Source organism: Nestor notabilis, unplaced genomic scaffold (assembly GCF_000696875.1).
Source record: "Nestor notabilis isolate BGI_N333 unplaced genomic scaffold, ASM69687v1 scaffold29633, whole genome shotgun sequence".
Classification (NCBI taxonomy): Eukaryota; Metazoa; Chordata; class Aves; order Psittaciformes; family Psittacidae; genus Nestor; species Nestor notabilis.
The window spans coordinates 28012-44950 of NW_009922863.1; the positions used below are offsets into that span (position 1 = coordinate 28012).

The 16939-nt window shown below is 35.7% G+C and overlaps 1 protein-coding gene across 1 annotated transcript in view; it reads right to left on the minus strand.

Annotated features, from left to right (window-relative positions):
• LOC104403630 (chromodomain-helicase-DNA-binding protein 9-like) overlaps positions 1–16939 on the minus strand; it is a gene marked incomplete at its 5' end in the record, with an annotated part of 51700 nt that overhangs the window by 22781 nt on the left and 11980 nt on the right. The window contains 14 exon segments of the mRNA XM_010011849.1: positions 1–56; positions 2787–2997; positions 3884–4139; positions 4656–4708; positions 4711–4786; positions 5402–5578; positions 6707–6950; positions 8156–8277; positions 10410–10547; positions 11662–11748; positions 12254–12371; positions 13764–13819; positions 13908–13976; positions 15247–15393. The exon segment at positions 1–56 is cut by the window's left edge and continues 164 nt beyond it. Of these exon segments, the coding sequence (XP_010010151.1) occupies positions 1–56; positions 2787–2997; positions 3884–4139; positions 4656–4708; positions 4711–4786; positions 5402–5578; positions 6707–6950; positions 8156–8277; positions 10410–10547; positions 11662–11748; positions 12254–12371; positions 13764–13819; positions 13908–13976; positions 15247–15393 (1810 nt within the window).

Below are 16939 nucleotides of genomic sequence, written 5' to 3' on the forward strand. Positions count from 1 at the left end.
TGGCAGCTTGTCTGAGATTGCCTCGTACTCGCCCATCAATTCGCTCATATAAGTATCTGAAAATTGCCACAGATTCACACACACACAAAGAGGGATTAGAACAGAACTCTTGCTTGTGTATTTATTCTTTACAGTGAATAAAAGCACAATCAACTAACTTTGATTATCAGAGCATCAACCTAACCAGGAATCATGACAGAACTTGCACATCTGTAGTACCAATACACATCCGCAAGTCCAAACACTGAACATTTTAAGAACAGTTCTTCTGAACTTCCTTCATTAAAGCAAGTACCCAATTATACATACCAGGAAACATGTATTACCAGGGCACTTAGCTGCATTAAAACACACTATAACCTGAAGTCCCATGGGGACACTTACAAGGTTTTCACATGCTGCTGTGCTTAGATCCCTGCCTGGGGTCACACTAGCAGAAGAGTGAACTTTTGTATTATATACCAAGTTGCCTGCACATGTTAGGGGAACCAAGTAACCAGCAGAAAGCAGTCCCTGGTGAGCTGTCACTGGACAAACTGCATATTGATTCTGTCAAGATTAAGAGAAATGGAACAAAAGTTACATGACAGCACCTCTTAACAGCCTTTATCAAGGCATCAATGAATCCAGAGCTTCCTAAACTAAACACAGCAAATTTAAAAGCCTGAAGTAGAACTGTCACTTCTGTTATCTTTGATAGTTAAAAAGACTCCCTTGAAACTTCCAAAATCAAGTGAAACACTTAAAAGGGGAGCAAATGCTTCTGTAAATTGTATATGGAATAAGATGCTGAATGTTTATCTACTAGTCAAAAAACCTCAAAACCATTTTTCTTCTAATCAGCTATAAAATGGCACAGCAGCTAATCCACAGGAAAACAGGCATTTCGGCCATCAGCAACCTACTACAGTCATGAGTTCTGTTAAGTATGAAGTCTAATCATGTGTGCACTCTAACATTTCTAATCAAACAATAGCACAGAGTAAGTTTCACCACCTATGGATTTCAGAAGATTCTACCTGCAGATATGATGCACTAGTCTAGATGTTACTACATTACAGAATAAGTAGTATTTTCCATACTGGACACTAACATAAAATTAGTCTATTGAAATCAAACATACAAACTGTTGAGCTTGCTGTTCAAATAGACTGCTTTATGAAACAAAAATATAGCAGCATAGAAGTTATATAAATTTGTCACAAAAGGAGATTTTAGTATAGTTTACTAATGGTTTTCAATATACATTCCAGTATCCACTGCAGGACGGCTTGACATTTTCACTGATTTTTATTTTTTAATGTGTTAACTCTATACCACTAGGTAGTTCACTGACAAATACACACTTCAAAGCCAAATGTACATTCCAACAACTAGACCATTAAAAAAACAGAACTATGCCTTTCAGTATTTCTTTTAGGTTGATATAGCAGCAATTGATTCTAACCAAGCTCAAGGTGAGATTTTTACATCCTAAAGCTTTACACATATTATTTAGTCATGTGCTTAAATTTAAGCTCTTAGGTTTCCCTAGGGTCAACAGTATAATCAAAGGGTGCTACTGCATGTGAGAGCAAAAGCCAAGCTAAGGAGCTGCTTTACTGCTAGCAGTTCAGTTCTGCTCCAAAATTCAAAGCCATAATAATTTAGGAGAGCTGGGAAGCACAATTTTATTTTTACATTAATAAAAAGCAAACCTCCAGTTGTTTACCATTTTGTACTTAAACTCTATTAGGAGTAAGGAGCTGCATTATCCCTGTCTGGCCAAAGTTCAACAAGATGTAAGTGAAAAACACATGCTATGTGAGAAACACATGCTATGCTTTCCAGGGTTTGGATGAGCAACCCTGAGCTTGAACTTACTTGCTTTCTGACAGGCAATGTATAAACAGTACATACATATTAAAATGTTCAATAAAAAAGGCAACAAACTGAAGGTGTCGCAGATTATCTTAAGTTCTACTGAACCCTTCTGTGTTTTGTGTTTGTGAAATAGTGATCTATCGGAACATCTTGATTTAAGAAGTTAGCCTTTATGTTAGCATGGCGTGTTGTGTTACTTTAAATCAGACGCTGTGTTGCTTGGAATCCCTGTCCTCTGTGATAAGTTAGCCTTAGTTCTTACTCTCTAGAGCATAACCAAAGCACCCAGGGTCTATTGTATATAGGATAAGTTATGTGACAACCCGGCAAAGTAGAAATCTAGCTGGCCAACTTGGCAACAAAACTTACTTTTAAAGTGACCTGAAGTAAACTGCCTTCATTATAATACTGAAAAACACACCCACAGATCAAGAAGACCCTTGCCCAGGTGAAGACCCTTCCCCTGTGCAAGCATAGTAATAGAAGAGAATGATACTGCAGATAGAATTGCATGCAAATCACTAACCAGTCACTGTAACCGGGAGTGTACTACCTTGTAATTTTTGCGTATAAACTTAACAATGAAATCGGCACTGGGTGTGCCTGATTTGTGGAAATTCCACCTAGCACCCAGCACTGAAATAAAGTAGTGCCTGCTCCTTAATGCTGCATTGGTGTTACGGAGTTTTATCCTCCAAACTTTCGGTCACAAGGACACATAGTTTACTCAACAATCTCTCTTCAGTTCTCTGAAGTTTCTGTTAGTGAATAAATGGTAAGCCACTACAGCAAGTTACAGCGATTAGCCAGAAAGAAAAAATTCCTAGCTTTGGTGCGTTGTAATCACTAAGCCTGCACTAATACTCAAAGATATACCCAAAGAGAACAACATAATACAGGAGACAGAATACGCAGTATCTTACCTTTTATGTATAAGGTAATCCTCCAATATATCAAGGCAGCGTACCATTTGAGAGAAGATAAGGACTTTGTGGCCTCCTGCTTTCATTTTTGGAAGAAGTTTATCAATAAGAACCAATTTACCAGCAGACTGGATCATTGCTTGCAGATGGAAGTCTGGAGCACTTGGGCTGTATGTTTCTTTAAACTCTCCAAGGATTTTCTCTTCAGCACCTATTAAAAGAATTTATTTCTGTCTCTATAGGTGTACCTACACAAATATCTCCATATACATAGAAGGCTAAGTTACCTAAATCAGTGCTTGTACTCTAAATATCACCCCATTAGTCACTGCTGCAGACAGAACAAAGTTCTGGATGGATCTAAAGTCTAGCAAGAACATCTATTTCTATGCTCTTTGAAAAGGAGTCTTAAGTTTTTAAGCAGAGCACCAAAGAAGGTACACCTAGAATGAAGTAAACCCAACTGCAAAAACAAAAATACTTGTTCTCATGTGTTGTATTTAAAAAAACCCAACAACTAAGAACCCCAACTTCTTTTGTCTCTGTAGTATTTTAAATGGGACATGAATCTTAAGACAGTATTTTGAAGACTGTTGGATTTGATAATCTTAAAGGTCTTTTCCAACCTAGTTGATTCCATGATTCTGTGATTCTTCTTAAGTCCCACTATAATTGAAATCATAGAAAAAACTTAAAGAGCTTAAAAGTAGATTTTCTTGCAAGCAGGAAAACCACCCAAATTAACTGTGAAAAGCAATGAAGACTGACAGACCGTATCACTTGCAAAAAACATTTAGAGTTAGCTCTAGGAATTCTTCATACTTCATACTATTAAAGAGGTGTAACATTTCCATGAGATAATTGCTTCTAAATATTCTGCGAAATCCTACAAAACAAGTTCACATTTCAGGCCTCAAATATCCAACTGCCTCACAACTTTGCCTTAAGTCTATGAAAAACATGCTTCCACCTAATCCAGTCCTTGGGAAGTATGATGAAAACATTTAAGAACTACAATAAAAGTTCTGATATATTTTAAACAAAAGTACAAAAGTACTAAAAAAAAAAATAAAAATCAGTCCTTAGCATGTATTTACCTTTGATGAGGTAAGGGTGATTACAACACTTTCTGAGTTCCATCATGGTGTTAACCAGATTGGGTACATTTGCTTGCCCTGCTCCTTTGGATAAGAAAGCAAAATTCTTCTCCAAAATTGCACGATAATATTTCTTCTGAATATTAGTTAGTTCTACTTCAATTATAGTTTCTTCTTTAGGAGCCAGCTTTTTTTCTACATCTTCCTTTAATCGTCTGAGCATCATAGGTTTCAGGATAGCTTGCAGTTTCTGAACCTAAATGAAATACAACAGTTTGTCGGAACATGAAAAGTAATAGTGTAGTTTAATGAAATATTTTTGAACTCTGTATCATTAATTTTTTTCCCCAGACTTACATAAAATACTTGCCAGATGGCATCTAGCCTTGTTTTTAACCCTGAATGACTGAAAAATATTTTTATGTACTCCAAAACAAACAAAAAAAGAGTACCTTTTTACCATTTGTCTGCAAAGGCTCTGTCTACAGAGCAGGAAACTTCAATTCTTATTATTCTCTCTAGTTGCCAAATTCACAAATCTGGCCCAAAAAAGTCAAAGTAATTCTTTAATATAAAATACCATACTTCACTGATTTCTACTGCCTGCACAGTACAGAGAAACTGCATGACAAAAGATCTTATATATGGTAACATGGGGAGTGAAGGGGAGGGTAGGGAGCAAGAACCATTACTATTCAAAAAAAACTTTTGCCTTCAGGGAAGTCACTCTTACACATTGAAGCTCAAAATGAACTTATGCAACATACGATACCTGTTCCTCTGTTTTAAGGTCTCCGAATTCTTGCATGAATGTAGATTCAGCAGATCAAGAAAATGAAGGAGGCTAAATAATTCTTCTACTGTGTTCTGCAGCGGGGTACCTGTTAACAGCACTTTATGCTCCTACAAAAGGTAACAAAAAACTTACAGGACCATATCTGCACTTATTTGCAAAAACTTTTGTGTTAAGTCTGAGTGTCAAAACCTGAAAATACCAGTTCTGCATGTCACTAAGTATACGGGTAATACAGATAAACAGATTTATCAAGAAAAACAGTAAGTATTTTCTATTAGCTTTTCTTTAAATCCTGTCTTCCTACATCTGTAATGAAGAAATAAGTGAACACTTCAACTTTGCCTGTAATATTCATGTATGTATAATCCACCCTATTGTGTGGAAAATATACACAGCAGGCATGTATGAGAAAGTAATTAAGACAACTACTGAGAACATTTAGCAACAAGTGTATCAAAGTAATAAAGTCAATTAAACAATGCAAAACTAGTCCTTAAGGATCTTGCAGTAACGCAACAAAAGCCTCAAGAATCAAGGCAGTACCTGCTTTTTAAAGTATTTTACTATGTCAAATAAAACCTTAACTACAGGCTAGACAGTAATTCCCCTTTAAACTCTGCTACTTGCTTTTACTGTTAAAAAATTGTTTAAAACTTGCATAAAACTTGTGATTTATTATTGTACTGAACTGGAATCAAACCCCAAAATGAAATATTACTCACGAGGTTCATTAATTTTAGTCCTTCCAAGAGTTTGCAGTTTTTGTTCTTCAGTCTGTGAGCTTCATCAATAATAACACATCGCCACTCAATTGCATTTAACTCTGGACACCCACCAAGAATCATTTCAAAAGTTGTGATAATGGCTTGGAACCTGTAGGAACCTCGAATGATACGTCCCTAGAGATTCATCAACACACAGAAGTTGTTATATTACCTCAAATGTTCAATCTAAAGATTTTTTTCATTGAAGTTTTATCAAGAGCCAGACATGGGATTTTACATTATAAATTGTTTTGTCATTTCATACACATGTATTTTATCTCTGTAACTCTGTAATTAATACTAATGAGTAATTATTCATATCCATAAATCCAATATTGTCTAACCAACCATAAAATTTTAAGTACTCTTAAATTACAGATACAACCATCTAACAGAACTGTTTCAAAAAGGTTTATGTAAATATCACATTTTTAACCCTGGGAAAATCTGAAAGACTAAATCACAGGAAAAATCTTACATTCAAGAAATCAAAATATATGACAGTGATACATTTAGCATTCATACAGTACGTAATGAAAGTATCACCTGAGTACTAAATGAACACTTTTTACCCAGCTTACTCTACTTGGTTGGTCTGACAATGAGAATATGCAAGGCCTTCAATAAGGCAGTACACAATAAGTCACTGAAGAAATAATGTCATTTTAATATTTAGCATGACTTAAAAAAAAAAGTTTTTAGTCTTATCAATTCCGTAGAAGTGCCATGTTTTCAATCATGATTTATAAAATGTTTATTTATACAGAATGGGCAAAAAGTGCCCCCTTTTAGAAGAATCAAATTTCAAGGGGTTTTCCATATCCTTTAATGTGAAGTATTTCAGGCAGAAAAGCAAACTGTACACAGACAAAGCTAGGAAAAAGGAAATCAACAGCTTCATAAAGGTAATGTAGAGCTTAATCAGCTGTACTTTTGTTCTCACTGCTCATCACATTCAGGACCCAACTGCAACCATCTGTGTACACTTTAATCTCCACACGAGTACCAGCGTCACTGCTATTCAATTGCAAAATTACTCAGCATACTGAAATGACATGTATCTTGCTGCAGCCACTTCCGCAAAATTTACTCAGTAAGGATATGTTAAAGATTCTGATACGTAAAAAGCTTAAGTAACACATCAAGGGATGTGAAATGACCTTCCCTAAAATGTTATGTATGGATAACGTAGACTATGCTTTCATTACGACTACCAGAAAGAGGTTTAGAGTAAGTCACAGCATACAAGTGTCATTAGCTTACCTGTGAATCCCTGAAGTACATTTCATACTGCTGAATCATCTGCCTGCTGATCATGCTTCCATGATACACTACAACATTAAGGTCAGTCCACGTGCGAAATTCTCTTTCCCAGTTTGCTATGGTGGAAAGTGGAGCTATGATCAGAAAAGGCCCTCTTATACCAGCCAGGAGGATTTCATAGAGGAATGTAATTGACTGAATGGTTTTGCCAAGACCCATTTCATCCGCTAAAATGCAATTTCGCCTGAAAACAAAATATATTTGTGATTAGCATCAGAGAAAGTACACACACTAAAGCTGTTACTCAAATGGACAATTTATAAAAACAAAGTCAAGTTGTCAAATAGTCAAAATTGGGGCACTGTAAAAGATGTTTGCAAACTTTCCCTGGTTAAGTTGAAAGAATGAACTCAGCACACAAAACTACAAGCTTTCAATCATATTTAGCACTGGCAAAACCCAAGAATGCTCCATGAGGTTCTCCTAGAAAAAGATTTGAGAAGTATTCTTTGGAGCTGTATCTGCCCTAATTAATGGAATTCAAGTCAACCAGGTTTCCTACCTTTAACACTAACCTTGACAAAACTGCTAGAAACTAATGAAGATTCGCTGAAAGTCACAGATGGAAAGTGTTCCAGCTACACTCACATAAAAGGAGTACATTATAGCATCACTGCCAAATTTCCCTTCTTGTTTCCAGAACTTAGACAGATGTATATAACCAAATTACTACATGAAATACCATTAGGTGCTCACCCTCAGCCATACATTCCAGCCCTTTAAGCTATTTGCACATATGCTCACACAGCTAATGTAGTGCTTGACTAAGAATTAAAACAAACAGTATGGTGAAATCATATGCTCACTGACACCATCTCTATAGATGACAGGCAACTGATATTTAGAAATAAAGCAAGCAGGAAGATTCATGAATAGAAATCCAATTTAGATACAAAGAAAAAACACTGTTCTGGAAAACATCTTGAAAGCTATTATATTCCTGTTAATGTATCACAGCATTATTTAACAGAAGTTAACTTTAGCTTACAACATAGAAAACATAATTATTTACTAGCCTTAATTTTAAAGACACATAACTAAGTCTAGAAATTATTTTGAAATATGCAAGTGTTTCCTCATTGTTCCAAAAATTCTGAAAGCTTGTACTTTGGTGGAAGTTGTTTTTTCTTTAAATACGTCAGAGGCCTTGAAAATGTATTTTCAATTAGGTTAGTTTTATTCTTTTAAGATTTGTGTTTTGTTATTCTTGTTGTTAAGAACATATTGGTACACCCAAAGGAATAGAAATTATTTTTTTCCAGTTACACCCTTTCAAGATATAAGCAGAGATCTTAAGATAAATTGAATTAAAACTGTTTTCATGCCCAGTAATATTGATTTACTCCATATGGTTTCAAGTTTAAATTAAAAAACATTCTGCAAATATACCTATTGTACCAGTTGAATAAGAGCCAGTTAAGTCCTTCCAGTTGATATTCCCTGAGCTGATTGCCATTTTTATATTCCCTGGAGTGTTCTATTTTCTTCCAGGAGTTTGGAGGTGGTCGGTCCTTTAAAGGAAAGATTACACATGTGCAAATTGGTACATGCTTTATTTTCCAAAACATTTTAACCCATTATTTCCAAAGTGTAACAACACAGATTTAGAATGTAATTATTCAATCTTAAAACTGGAAAGGTATTAACTTTACTTACTAATTAAATAGTCTGTGGAAATCTGAAATTTGTATTTATCAATATAAAGTAGTACTTTTAAATTAATACTCTATTATAATAATAACTGATTTCTAAAACTAAGAATGCAAATAGCTTGGCACTGTCAATTTTAAACACTAATTCACTTACACAAGAAACCTAAAAAACATACGAAGTTTCACTCTAGAAGCTCTAAGAACGTCTGTCCTACAACTGAGTATTTGGGACTACCAAATTCCTCAACGTCTGAATAACACTGGTTGCTGACGCTATCCTTCTGAAGCAGTTTGGGCAATCTGCACTGAGTTACTGTGATCTTGCCCTTTCTTTTTAGCACTTGCCCTGGTCACTGCTGATCACAGCCTTGCAGTTAGCTGATTCTGGAAGTCAACACCAGGAATACAAACAAGTACACTTTTGAGTGGTTTAGCTCCCTGAATTGATTACACCAAGGGATCTGATGAAAGACACTATAAGCATATGCAAGATCATTATGCAAAGGACAGGACGAAACAGACTGTAACAGTATCAAAGTACATCATCATAATGTCCTTAGCAAGGTAAGAGAAAGCTGAGAAGCTATGTGAACACACGTCCCCTAATTCCCAAGCCTGGAGACTCAGCTGGCTGGCCGTTAGTTTAGCAGGCAACTTAGCAGAGAAATTTTGAAGTTCTTGACTGATACTAGGTAGGATTCTAGTGGAAAAAACTCTCTTAGAATAGCTTCTGCTTTGTACCTTGGACAAACCCACACACTCAAGCAGAATATTTTTAGTTACAAGCTTTTATGATCATCTTCACTCCCCCCATTTCTCAGTTGTTATAAAAGCTTGTATTCACTATAGAGTCATGCAGCCTTATCTGCCAGCTCTGAATTTCAGAGCTGAATTTTGTATCTCTCTTGCCAATGTCAGCATCACCTGACACCCATCTCTGAGCAGTAGCTGTCCCTCCCCAGCAGCCGTGGCTTCCTCCCCTCTCCCAAAGCACCCATCTGTCCACTCCCCCACACCAGGAGCAGCCACGCTCCTGCTCGCAAGGCTGCTGCCAGCAAACACTTTCTTGTAATTGCTGGAGCCTGGAACAGAAAATACTTGTTGCTGATGCTAAGACGACTGACAGTTGTACAGGTGTGCTTTAGTGCTCTAGTCATCTTTTCTCTCAAAGCCAAATATGGCAACAGAGAGGTATAAAAAGCCTTTCTTCCCACATGGCAAAATGGCAGGATTTAAAATAAATACTAGAAAAATTAACTAAATATAATACAAACACGTTAATCGTGACTACTGTCATTATCCATAGATGGAAAAACTATTAAAATCAAAGCCTACAAATCAGAACACTGTGCATATTCAGTTATGTAAAATAAGTTAGAACAAGTGTGGTACTACACGACACAGGACACTTGTCTCACACTGACAATGACATACAGGACTTCAAATAGAAGTATTTTGTTTTCTCCTGCTCTGTAAGACAGAAGATTCATAATGTAAAGCTAAAACACATTTCCTTATTAGGTGCATTTTTCTTCCTTTCAGCTAGCCGTTTATGACAAGAGGAAAAAAAAAAAGCAGGAAGTAATTATGGAATCATGTTTGACAGATCTTGTTTGGCAATTTCCTTCAGTGTCAAAGCACAAGACTTAACACTGTTCTTTATGTAAAGGATGTTTATACTTTATTCTGCTTTCTCCTTGCCTTAATACTGTTTAGATTCTGTGATAGCCAGTTTCAATGTACTGCTCATCACTCAAAGAAAGTTATAGCTACATAGTCATACTTTTTTCCTAAACATTCTTTCTAACAGAGTAACAAATTAGAGTATTTATCTATGCCTACCTGAAAATATTACTATTCCTAGGTAACAAGGCACAGAAATCCTTTACACAGAATGCCAGTAAGCCTTATGTTTTAACACAGAAGCTTAAAGTTGGAAAAAAACATATCCAATTTGCCAAGACAGACAAGTAAATTAGGCATAATTTTACCAATCTCCTTGAGTCAGGCCGGGAAGCTTGCAATTGTTCAAATTCTTCTATTTTTGCTTGATCTACATCTTCTTTCAGCTCCCACGTACTGTCTTCATATGGCAACGAACACCATTTTACTAAATAGTAAATAACAGGCTGCAGAAGAGAATTCTGAATGTTATCAGCTTTTAATTTAGTATAGAGACTGTTAATATGCCTTAGTATTTGAGTAACTAGCTCGCATGAGAGCTGGGAACAGAAGCACATTTCTGATACTATTTAAAATACTGTATATATCTTTCTTGTTATCTATTTACTTATCCTTGGTTTCTCATACTCTGTCGCTCGTTGTAGGCCCCTGGAGCACTTTTCAATTCCACTTACCCACAAGTAAATCTTAGTCTTAGGAAAGATAAATCACTACATTTGTAATGTTTGCCACATTTCCACTAACTAGAGTTTACTAGACTAGAGAGGTGCTACCCAGAACATTTTCTCCACTGTCCAAATCAGGCTACGTAAGCCTAAAACAAAGAACTTTCTTAAGTTCCAAAAACAGAGGTCTTCTCAAGAAAATAGAAAGCTTTACAGGCCAGCCAGAATTTTGGAAAAGTCTCAAAAGATGGAACTAATGCAGATTATCTTATTTAGATTCAGTAAATAAATGTTTAAAAATGAAATAAAATGTGAACTTCCAAGATCTTGGGCAAAGTCTCATGACAACACCACATGTTTTCCCAAAAAGTCTAACAACAGCAAATTTGCTGCATACAATGAAAAATAATTTCAACTCTCAACCCTGCTTTAGGAAGACTAACACAGAAATCACTGGATAAAAATCTGTTCATTTTGCTGTCTAGAATAAAATAAGCATCACAGCTATTCCAACAGACTTAATCAGCAACTGTCAAGTTTTTGTCTCTGCCTGCTTCAGACTCTGAATTTCAGCAATTTATTTGCTTGATTTGCTTTTCTCTTTTCTTTTATTTTCTGATCTTATGTGTTTGCTCTGTAATAGCTTTCCAAAAGAAGTACTTCAAGTACTGTTACATGACCTATTAATACCAATAAAAATATAAGCCATTGGACCTCCAATTTCTATTGCAAAATACATGACTAGCATAGGAAATGAGAAGATTGTCATGTATCATTAAAAATATTGCTGAAGCTTAAAATCATTAACGTGTTACTCCCAAACATGATAAAAAAACCCCATTATCAAAAACTACTTGGATGTGTATCTTCCTGACTTGCTTTAAGATGTACTTACCTCACCAGTGTCCTTATCTTCACAAAGAGATACTTCTAATACCCGATCTACTTCAACATAGTCAGGATTAAAAGGTTCTTCTTCCATCTGCAGTCCAAGAGTAGCAAGATCAGCAGAGAGACAAAAAAAAGCTGGCATATGCCTGAGTCTTATCATGTGCAAAATGAATTTGGCAGTTGGAAACAACTGAGGCTTTTGCACTTGCATTTTTTAAGATATCCCCCTGCCTCATTTTTTTTTTTTTTTGGCGATGGGCAGCGAGGAGATATTTGGCATTAGAATAGGAAATGCAGTCATTTAGTGATTAAGTGCTGTCTTGGGAAAGTCATACAGTAGAAGAAACCAGCCCTACTATCTTCCCCTCCTTACCACTTTTAAGCAGTTACCCAAACAGACCGAATTTTAAACATGCATGTCAGAATAATCCAGCAATTCCAGAAGACCCTTCTCTTTAAATTACTTGAAACAAAAAAACCTCAACCCACTGCTGACTTTTACTGACCAACATCCAGCTGTTCTACTTAAAAGCAAGCCCTTAATAACAATTTTATAAGGAAAAAAAAGCTTATTTAGTTATCTATTTCATACTCACATCTGCAAAAAAGTGAGCTCTTTGTGCTTGCCTTATTTTGAATCGTTTTATTTTCTGCTGGATTCTTTTATCCTTTAAAAGCTGTTGTTCTGTGGCCCACTCACAGTGGAGGTAAGAGCTAAAATTAGAGAGATTAACATCACCATATTAGTGAAAGCAAATCTATTTTATAAACCAGAATTTCATTGTAAGAACATTCTATTATTTAAGACAGAATTCACTGTAAACATCAAAAATTTATTCTTCTGAATAATCATCTTCTGAATAAGCATCTAGTTAAGACAGTGTTTTTGGGCTAGGATATATAGAAATGTCTGGATTCGCACATTTATTTCATGCATCCTAAAAAGAGAAACAAGCATATTTAAAGTGAGCTTAAATAAATCAAGTTTCAAGTCTGACGCCTCTATCAGAAAGTAGCCAGAGATATAAAGTATATAATATACTGGATCTTTTTCATGTAGTACATGTGAACATCTCTTAACAGGTACTGCTCCACTACACAGATGAGCCCATCAAAAGATCAGTGAGGAGCATCAAGAGCCCATGGCAAAATGGAACAGGTCATCAGATTGGGCTGGGAGAGAAGCACAAAGTAATAGTCAAAGGAAAGAGGGAAGCATGAGCACCAGTACCTACACATCTAACTGCACCCCAAGTGAGCCTCTCTGAATTCAGACTGATTTGCTGCAAGTACAGAAATCTCTTCCTCACATCCCCTTTTTAATATGTTTTCATCGCCTTTTAAGCTTTCTGAAGGTATGACAGAAATAAAGAAGGGCTATTGCTGGGTATTACTTATTCTCAGATGCAAAGACAGGCTTTACCCTATCAGAAAACGAGAGCTAAATGGACTCCAGGAACATGAGAATCCAGAGCCTCACAGAAATCGCATTTATTAGCAAGAATCTAATGAAATTACTCACATATACAGAACTCAAAATGTTCCTGTATTTTGAACATCAAGAACGGAGTAGTGACAGCAATATATGTATGAAATTTAAAATAGGAAAACATGGGAAAGATTCTCTTCATTCTTTTTTATTTCCTGCTTCTGACGTAAAATCATTTCTATTGCTACAAGGTTTTTTTTCCTTTTTAAAGCAGCAAGACCAACTCCTACATCAACCTCTCCTAAATGTATGACATTAAATCTAATCTAGGTTCACAAAATAGCTCTGATTTAAATTCATGAAATTAAAATTAGCCTCAGGAACATAGTCCCTGCTGAATTTAATAAACTTGTCTTCTCTAAAAATTCTGTTCTGGCAGTAATGGCTGTCATCTTATTGGTCAGTGCTGGTTGCACAATACTCATAATTTTAAAGTTATTACTAAGAATACAATACAAATTCTTAGCACTTTTAAGATTAAATTTGTAAAGAAAAATATCAAAAGATGACAAAATCTAGTTATAAATTAATCTTCAACAATACAAAACTTCAGAACATGTATAAGGTACTTATCATTTCAGACAATACCTCCAATGAAACAACTTTTTAGTACTTACTAGTTCTTATATTTTACAAAAAACTCTTCTGTTTCTACTGTCATCCCAGGAGATACCTAGGAAAGGAAATTCATGGTAAATGTTAAATGACAGATACAAACCCCTCTTCCAGATAAGCAGTTTTATCCCATGACAATCACTTACTTCTTTCTTTATTACCCTGGAGGATAAGATTTTGTCTACAATTGCTGCATCTTCTTCACTTGGATTTTCCTATAAATGTAGGAAAACAGCAACAGAAATTGTAGTAAATGCCTTATCTTCAAACTGTTCAGGCTTAAAACAGGAAAAAAAAAGACATTCTAAATTGCAGTAAATGCCCTCTCTTCGAGCTGAGCAGGCTTAAAACCTTCAAACATAAGTGGCTTGTTAGAAGAGCAAGGACAAAGGTAAATTTGACCAGGGGCATTCTCTTTAACAGTCTGGAAGTAAAATTTGAAAGCCAGGTACTCTACTTGATGCATGCTAAAGTACAATAAGTCTGGCACTTCCAAAGAGCATCAGATGCAATGGTCACCTGCCAAACACACTTAATGTACAAGCAATGGTGATTGATGCTTTCCAGACACATACTGACTGTGAATGACCTGCTAAGCTGACCTGATGCAGTGCACATAGCTAGAATCCCATTACACAGATATGGAAAAATAAGAACTTTGGCAGACAAGTTTACCAAAAAAAAAAAGAAAAGAGAAAATTAAACCAAAACCAGCATGTGTCAAACTCAATTTAACAGGCTTACTCTGAATATAGATAACAAACATGTTGCTGAATCAGGTAGACAAGGTCATGCCTGGGAATTCCAGCATGGCTGACGTGTGACACAGATAGGGGTTACATGGCTCTGCCAAGACTGAACCTGTGGTTCCAGAGATAAAGAGCTGATCTTTAAAGGTTGCTTTCAGTCAAGAGTCACCTTCCCTCTTGTCTGATTTGTTCCCAACCGTGCTATCTTTCTCCTTCCTTACAACACTGGCACTCCTCCTAACATCTCATGAACACTTCTTCCCGTTTCTTTCCTGCCACTTTATTAACCTAGAATGGTTCAACAATAAGTTTGATTACCATAGCTGGAACAAACTGGACAGTGAAGCGTAAACCCAAAGGGGGCAAAAAAGGGAAGAGTTTCCTTTTTAAAAATCTCAGAGATCACCATAAGCTCGATTAATTTTATACTTCTGAAAGTCATGACAATACTGGCATGCAGCTTTTTCACATGCCTACACAGCCTAACACATTATTTGAGATACACCTAGTCTTAATCTTACCCTTAACTTCAGCCAGGTCAACAAATGCTTGTAACAGAAAACTGAAAAACAGTAATAAGCAATTTCTTCCAGTTTTCAAGATCTTCGCAAGATGCCACATTAAATAAACCAGTGCTTAGCAATAATGTTTTCTTTCCAAGTTATGACCTTTATTCACTGAACTACTGGAGACAAATGGAAAGTTCCCACTACCGACCAAGCCAGTTTTTACTTACAACAAATAACTGTAAAGGCTGCTCAGCAGGTAAAGGGGAAGAATTCTTTTTTATTTTCACAGAAACTTTAGCTTCTTCTTCTGATTGTTTTCCTTCTCCTCCTTCAGCATATTTTTTCCTTTTAACTTGACGATTTGATCTTCTCTTCTGCGTGCACCAGGAAAAAAAAAAAAAAAAAAAAAAAAAAAGGGTTTTACCAAAAACTTTCTCTAACATGAATTACAAGTTTGGGGACATTATAAGCAATACTGTAGATATATCTAAAACCAAATGCCAACATTTGGTAGAAAACATGAAGCATGTGAATCACAGATGGACAGAAATAGCCATACACTATTTGTGATAAATTAATCTCCCCCCTCCCATTCCATATAAACATTTGATGCTTATATTTTAGAGTTCAAAAGCAAACACAGAACAGTATTTTCAGAGTATGGAAACAAAGCTGATATATAACAGATCTCCCGTAGCATCAGTGTTTCAACAGCAATTTCATAATGCAGTGTAACAGCAGTGTGTTAACATCCAATTCAATTATCCCAGTGAAGGACAAAAACATGCTGAAGTGTCTCTACTAAACACCAGTGCTATTAAAAAAAATCATGAACATTTTCATTAGATCATATTGATCAGATTGTTGATTTGATGGCTAATGAAGTTTGTTCCTTGTCAATGTATTTGTTTTCTCCTCCACCTTAATCAAGCTTGTTTAACAGCAGTATTCGGCTTACTTTGCGGTTTCTCTCTCTAATCTTCCACTCTTATTTCTGCAAGAATCTGAGGACACCGAGTTCCAGCTGGAGAAATAATGTTCAGTCTAAGAAAGCAATTCTTCCTGACTCACTGTTTAAGTTTCAAAAACTTAAGATTATTAGGATACTGCACATCTTTTCCACTCCTCAGTATCAATTATTTAACCATAAGATTAATCTGTAAGTCTGTTGGGTAAGTAATGATAGCAGAATCAAACTAGTCAGCTAACATTTAAAAACACTGCAATCTGCTTTAGAGAATTATCATCACAAAAACAAAATAAGCAAAATGAAACAGCCAATAAAATAAATTAATTCTATTGTGTTACACGGCAAACTGTATTTTTGTTAAGAAGTCATTGCTGGTTGCAATACACTGCAGTAATGAGCTGGGAGCAAATCACGTTGTGAACAGAAAGAAACCCAAAATCCTGTGGTCATACTGGCTTCTGTAGAGCAGATATTAAGATTGCAGCAGAGGAAGAGTTGTTAAGAAAGGCAGAGTAGTAACAGTACATAGACAGGAAAAGTCAAAACCAGGCATTGCCATTCTTCTGTAGAAGCTGAATATGTGAAACTAGTCAACCAGCTTTCCACAATAACGTAGCCTGACTAGCTGTTCTTCAATAAAAAGTGATTGCGTGTTAAATCAACAACTGTTTGTTTAGAGTGAATTTTAATTTTTTAAATGCCAGCTAATAGGAGCAATGCAAAGTGATATATGAATTACAAAAAGAAGGATTAAGAACCAGGTTCAAGTTTTATTCATTATTTATTGAATTTTTCAAAACCTAATGAGGCATTAACAGTCATTTTCAATCCTTTTCACTGTCTTTTCTTGAAGTATGGAGTGATTAACAAATCATCAATAGATGAATGTTCTCTGACATAGCGATACAAACCCCGAGTTCTTTGAAAAAAAAAAAAAAAACCCAAACCCT